The 7266-nt window shown below is 37.5% G+C and overlaps 1 protein-coding gene across 2 annotated transcripts in view; it reads right to left on the reverse strand.

Annotated features, from left to right (window-relative positions):
- The window catches only part of Rgs17 (regulator of G protein signaling 17), a 161864-nt gene continuing 154598 nt past the window's right edge, over positions 1-7266 (reverse strand). Inside the window, exon 5 of one of the 2 annotated variants that reach the window (XM_004640872.1) lies at positions 1-227. In XM_004640872.1, coding sequence (XP_004640929.1) covers positions 39-227 — 189 coding nt within the window. In that variant the 3' untranslated portion in view covers positions 1-38. The remainder of the gene's footprint in view (positions 228-7266) is intronic. The other variant, XM_023700951.1, reaches the window with a different exon arrangement.

Here is a 7266-nt window from a genome sequence, read left to right on the forward strand (position 1 = left end):
CCAGCCCAGCCCTCCAGAATGATTTTTTAAAATGAAAATTATGATTCAGAAGAAGAGCCAGCAGTACTTTCAACAAATGACTTATAAATCTGAGAGTTCAAAAACCTTGGAAAAGAATCTCTGTGCATTAAAGTATATATCTGAAGTTGGGCATCTTCATACATGTGAGGGGTAGGATCCAACAGATTTCTATTGATCACCTCTCTAACTCGAGAATCGAGACTGACCTAAAAAGAAATAAGAGCAGACACATTAATACTTTTTTCAAAAGACCTCACATACCTGTAGATTTGTGATATTTCAGAGAAACTTCAAAGTAAATCCAAATGAAGGTGGTTCTTTATCCTCTATACTTACCTACCTCACCTCACCTCACCTCACCTCACCTCACCTCACCCTTCTTTTCCTTCCCTCCTTCCTCTGTCCTTTGTTCTCCTTTACTTTCTGTCTCTCATTTGTCCCCTCTCCCCCGCCCCCCTTTCTTTTTTTTGAGTCTCACTATATAACCCAGGCTGGCCTTAAATCTGTGGCAATCTCTTGCCATGGCATCCTTAGTGCTGGGATTACAGGTGTGCAACACCATGCTTGGCTCGAGGTTGTCCTTTCAAAAGTTACATGTCCTTTATAATTTTCTCCCTTTAAACACTAAATCACACAAAACAAAACTAGACTTTATGCCAGAAATCTGGCTCATGTGCATCTTGGTCAACTTGGATTTATCTTTCCTATGCATTAATCCATGAGTCTGTGACAATTTCTATTCATCACAGAAATACTACAAAATAACCAGAATATGAATTTGCTGCCTCCTCTTTTACAACTGCTTGGCAAACTCTCTTGACCATTGAGCAAGAATCTCACAAAAATTAATATGTGTATCAGATGTTGATTCTTAATAGTTTTAAATCCCAAGCTGTCCTATTGCATTAAAAGTAGGAAAACAGGAATGTGGCAGGGCAGAGTAAAAGAGAAACGTTGCAGGTATTCTCAAGATTTTGCCTCTCTCTGGCAAGATCTAGGAACACACTACATTGTACTACACCCACAGGTCTTTAACCAGAAGAACAGCTGTGTAAAAAAAAAAAAAAAAAGTTTGAAAGATATACAAACAGGAATTCAGACTATTCATTAAGATAATGAATACAGTAGAATTATAAGTTCAGTAGTGATTCAGTTTTTGGATATAATGTAAGGACATACTATAAAGGGAAAAGGGAAAAAAATAGCACTAACATGCCTGAGGAAGCAGAATTAAAGCTTTGAGATGAAAGGCCATGTTAAAACGCAGTCCAGGTTGGTTTTAGCTCTCACTACTGAGCAGGGTGTAGGACATTATGTTCCACGGTTAATTGTCCCATATACATCTTACATATTTTTATATAAACTTTCTGTCATAAGCATCTTGCAAAATCTCTTTGGTTCTGGATTCTTTTCCAATCCATGATCTGCATGGCCTGAGTTCTGACAAGAGTATGAATGAAGTCACTAATATTCCATCGAGTATCCTGAGATCCTGAGCTCTCCTACCTGGGTAGAATGGACTGACTGATATGCCTCAGCAAGGGCTGGCCTGCTAGATTTGTCAGGAAATGGTGATACAAGACAAAAAAAAAAAAAAAAACAGCAAAGAAGGAAATGGTGATTCAGGCTTAATTTCTACAACTTACATAAACCAAGCTATATGTACAAAAGTTAAACAACTCTTACAACTGTATTTTGTTAGGAATTCTTAGAAAAAACATGTTCTGTAAATAATTGTTTAATTTTTCCTTTCTGCACCATATGAACTATCAACTACAAAGTGATAAAACAGTATACAACTTTCCCTAAGCTCTTTATTTTCCCTAAAAATATGTTTTGTGTTTTTACTCAACAGGAAAGTATTGACATTAGAGCTTAAATGGATTCTTCTTACTCTGAAATGTTGTGTTATGGTAGATTGAAGTCTTACCAAACATTTCTCTTTTTTATACATGGTGTGTTTACTGTGAAATTTAAGAGAATTTTTTTTCAGTGGAGAAGAAAAATTCAGGTTAGCAATAAAGAGGGTCATTTCTTTTTTAAGTAACAGCATAATTAAACAGTATAAGTTTTTTATCAGTAGCTGAAATCAAATTAGTTTTATTAAAATAAAAATATCTTGGTTACATGTCTTAAATCCTGTTTAACTGTCAAATTTCTTTGCAAATTAAAAACAGTAAAATATCATAAAGAGTACAGTTCAACATTTATTAATCCATAACAAAAATGCATTTGTTACTTCCATTTGAAAAAATAAAATATTTACCTTAATATTTGGTTGTTTATTTGAAAAGGTTGTTGGTCAGTCAAAAGAAGTGTAGAGAGGCCAAGTATCAAGGACAAACCCCATGGGTTAACAATTTACAGTTTCATCTGGTGGCATCTTGTGCTTCAGAATGAGGAACGTCTATAAGACAAGGTAGTGTGGTGGGTCCCAGCTTGGACCTGAGCCACAGTCATCCTGGGACTCAGAAATATGTAGATGGCTTATAAAGCCACCTTATCTGGGGTCCACTGCATAAGGGACTGAGGAGTTTCCTGGAAAAACTCATCTGAAGGGAAGAGAAAGTTGAGTAATACAAGACATGAGCTAGCCTTAAACTATGGAGAGTCTCCTCTTACTCTCCATAGCCTTATACCTAGATAGGGGATGTCGAGGGTACATTGCAGAGTAATACCGATTAAATAACAGCAGAAGACAGCTCTGACAGATTTGTTTGCATTTAACTGGCAGCTCAGCAGTGCCGAAAACTGGCAATGTGGGAAGCTTAAAAGGCAAAAGTGATTTTGAGATAGGCCTCCTAGAAGCCTTCACTCTCATAGGGAGGAGATGGAAGAAGAAGAAAAGTGGCTCGGGAGCATCATGAGATGATCTCAAGCAATTCCCCAAAACTGTTGAGGAAAATGCAATGTGAATTTAGGCTCAATAAAAGTGTGAAGGTAAAGGGGGGGTGTGTGGAGTTAAAGGGGGCAGATGAAGGCAGAAATCTTGCTAGTGTGGCCTGGGAGGATCCAGAGAAGCCAGTCAAATAAAAGGTTAATCCCTGGATTCTCTATTCCCATGAATGGAAAACTAAGGAATATTGCTAAAGGGAATAAAAATTTTTTATTTTTTTATTTTGGAGACAGGGTTTCACTATGCAGTGCAGGGTAGCGTGAACTTTCTTATGTAGCCCAGACTGGCCTCAAACTCACAGTGATCATCCTGCTTCAGCCTCCCAAGTGCTGGGATCACAGACATGAATCACCATGCCCAGTGAACAAAAGTTTTGACCTCGCCTTTTTGTTCTAGCTATTGAGACACAGTGGAGGTATTGTTGACAGAATTATAGCGAAAATGAGTAAATTTTACTGGAAGTATTTTCCTTCATAGAAGACCCTGAGTTATGTTAATTTCCAAAACAATTTTAATGTATCATGATTATTCTTTCCCAGTTTTTATCTGATATTTAATTTTACTGAAATTGCTTTACTTGGGATTGTTTTCTAAGTAAAATTTTGATTATCTTTTTCTTTAGAAATCCATATCAAGATTTTACAAATTTTAAATTTTATAGATCTAGGATATTTGATTTTTCTATTGATTTTAGTACATTTTAAACCAGGCATGGTGCTGCATACATACCATGCCAGTACTCTGCGAGACTCAGGCAGAAGGATGGCAAGTCAAGTCCAGTCTGAAGAACTTGGCAACTTAGTTAAATCTTACTTCAAAATAAAAAAAGGAGGGCGGTCAGCTCAGTGTGAAAGCCCTCAGTTTAAACCCCAGTACCATGAAGTAAATAAAGAAATATGCTTATTTATTTTAGCTGTTTTACATTTCATCATGTATTGTTTTTGTGTTTGTATTAAAAAATAATTATACATTACAGGTAAGACCAATTATTTGAATTTACCTCTTGGAGCAAAACTTCTTGGTAAAATAAAATGTAGAAACCGGATGTCCTGCTTGCCAAAAGGGACAGAGCTCACCTTATGGTTAAGGTTGCTATTACTAATTTTGTCTGCAGTTGCAAGGCTGTGCTTACAGAAATCTACTGTAGTGCCATGCAGAAACACTGGGCAGTGGAGAATATAACCAGCATACTGTCGTTGGAAGAGCACCGAATTTGAATCAGAAGGTCCTAGGCTTGTGTTCCATCTCAATTGGATGTAATTCTTGTTTCTCATAGGTTCACACACTTGTTTTACCAGTTTGAGGATAATTTTGTTTTGTTTTGTTTTGTTTTGTTTTGTGTTTTGCTGTGAAGGGTCACCATTTATCCTCACAGCTGAAAGACTGCTGTGAGACTCATTGTAACAAAAGCCAAAAGACCACAATTAAGTTCAGACCCATTGTATAATGCTAACAGTAATGCTAATTGATCATAATTACGATGACACCTAATGTCTTTGGCTGTTCTGTCAATTGACAACTCCTATTTTAAACTACATTCACCGCTTCCTATCCTTTTTATCACAGTAGTTACTTGACTTCAGTATGCTTTGCTTGTCTTCTAAAATGTAATCTTCACAAAGGCAGCCAGGGTCCTGTCTTATTCCCCATTACATCCCCAATATCTAGTCCAGCACCTGATTCCTAAGAAGTACTCAATAAATCTTTCTGAGTGCTAATAGGTCTGCACATATAAAGAAGTAGCTATGGGAAAACAGAGTTGAGTGAGTTTTGTTTAGAAAACATGACTCAGGTCACTGAATATGGTACATTCACATTATTTTGCTAAAGGCAAATACACTGAATCCATGTTTATCATGTAAGGTGTAGATGATTCTGGAGTGTAAATAGGTTTACTTTTTCCTTTGGAAATTTAAGATGAAATCGGAAGCAAACAATTCCTACTACTATTAAATTTACCATGTGGCAAACATCAAGAGATTTAGTGGATTTTCTTTCCATGCCAGTATTCCACAAACCCAGGAAGCTGAAGCTCCAGGGTGGTGCAGGGAGCTGCTACATGTCATGCAGATGTGAGTGGCAGGCCTGGATTAAGGTCCTGGCCCATGACACTGCTATCACCAAGGACACTGGTGGATAATAGACCACACAGTTTTCAATTAAGATAAAAGAGCTAAACTTACTTAAGGTTTTACATTTCTTTCCTTCTTCAATTGTTCAATGATGTTTACAGTTGGTAAGTCCTTCTCTTCTTCACTTTCAATTTTTTATTATCACATATTTGCAGTCCATAATGTTTCCATTCCTCTTAGGGGGGAAGTACACGTACTTAATACATTGTAGTTCTCCTTATTTATCTTCCCCTCCTCTGCCTCCCTCTTCCTTCTCAATCTGGACCCTCTTCCCTTGCAGAACTCCATGTTTCCTACTTTCTACCTTTTGTTTTCTTAAAATTATTTATAGTATGAGTTTCTCATATAAGAGAAGTTATGCAATATTGAAGTCTGTGAGTCTGATCAACATGGCCTTGATGAGCTATATTTCACTGGCCTAGGGTTATACCCTTTAGGTAGGTTTTTTTTTAAAAAGTGTATATTTAGTACAGGCTCTACAGGGTCTCACTATACAGATCAGACTAGTAGTGATTCTCCTGTTTTTCAGTCTGCCCAGCGCTGGGATTATAGGGTGCACCACCTAGCCCAGACTCAATGGCCCTCTCAGCGTGCCCCAGGGTGAGGGAGGCCAGGAATCAAACTTCTGGTCCCTGCATCTGCCTAAGCAGGTGCTTTAATACACTGAGCTATCTGGATGGCCCTTAGACTTTTAATTCCAGCTTCTAATTTTACTGTTTGTTTTTTCAGTACTTAATAAATATAACATGCCAACAGAATTTGCTGTGTGCAGCAAAATAACCATTCTTAACTGCTTTTTATTTTCGTTTTCCTCTTGAGGATAGCATTAAAAAAAAAAGCAAATATATTTTATCCAGATCTTTATTTTCATTTAAAAAAACTATAAAATCTGATTTTTTGCCTTTTTGCATAAAGAATGACAATCCAAGTTTATGTGAAAAATCCAGTAGTTTGCAAATTTCCATTGATCAATGCCATCTGTGAGAACAGCTTTTCACATAAAAACTAAAGAGGAAAAAAAGGAAAGCATGAAAACAGAAGAACTATATGTGCTTAATATGGAGAATAATCTTTTCTATAGTATTTTTAACAATGGAACAGTCATCATTTTATAATGAAATACATGTAATACCAAAGACTGCCTTGGTAATCTGTCACTTTGAAATGCCGTGGCGTACATGTTCAGGAAGCAATGTGAGCTAGATTTTTTTTTTTATGTGTTTGGCATGAGGTGTCACTACATAGCTCAGCCTTGCAGTGATCATCCTGTCTCAGCATCCCCAGAGGTGAGATTCTAGGTGTGCGCCACCATGCCAGGTCTTGGTGGCTTGCTCAGCGTGCCTCTGGTAGGACTAGCACAGCATGTCGTGCCAAGGAACAAAGCCCAGTCCTTGCGCTTGCCGAGCTACCTCTGCGCCCTGGGCTACATAATCTTAAGGACTCTAATTTGCATAACTGTAGATGAGAAGCACGCTGGAGTCATCTGGTCTATTTGTCATACAATGCAACTTTAAAATAAAAATGAGCATGAAAGTATGGTACTAATAAATCCAAGTAGAGTTGGTTAGATGCTGATGTTGTAGGTAAATTAGAAACCAAAAGACTTTTCTTAGATTGCAATGGTGTTAGAAATACAAAACGCTAGAATAATAAATCTACCAAGGCTACAGAAAAATTTTGCCTATTTTGTATTTATGAAAACTTTTTCTATATTAGTGAAAGAAATTAAAAATAATAATCCTTTGTACATCTAGTCTCTCATTTTATAGAGACTGTGCTGCTGGAGTATTCTGGAATACCAGTGACATGTCCATCTGACTAATAAAAGAAATCATGATGTAAATGTCATCAGAAGTGGAAAAGGGTATAGTGTATTGCCAACTTAGCTATCTGATAAAGTGGTTGCTAATTCATCTTAAAAATCACGAAGGAGGACAAGCAAATTAGGACAGGCCACATCAGCCATGTGCATGGGCACCAGACGGCTGTGAAAGTCAAACTCTGGGAGCAAAACGCCCCAGTTCAGGACACACAAAAAGACAGAAGAGACAAAGGGAGGTTAATGTGGAAAAGAAAAGCACTGTAGGGGGCACTGGCACTCTGGCGCTCTGACCCTCAAGGCTCCAGGATCTGGTCCTGCTGTGAAACCATGCCTCACCAAGTGACCTTAACTCTGCTAGCCCATGCGTTTCTTAGGACATGGTTTTTAAAAAGTTA

This window comes from Octodon degus, unplaced genomic scaffold (assembly GCF_000260255.1).
Source record: "Octodon degus isolate 3935 unplaced genomic scaffold, OctDeg1.0 scaffold00128, whole genome shotgun sequence".
Lineage (NCBI taxonomy): Eukaryota > Metazoa > Chordata > Mammalia > Rodentia > Octodontidae > Octodon > Octodon degus.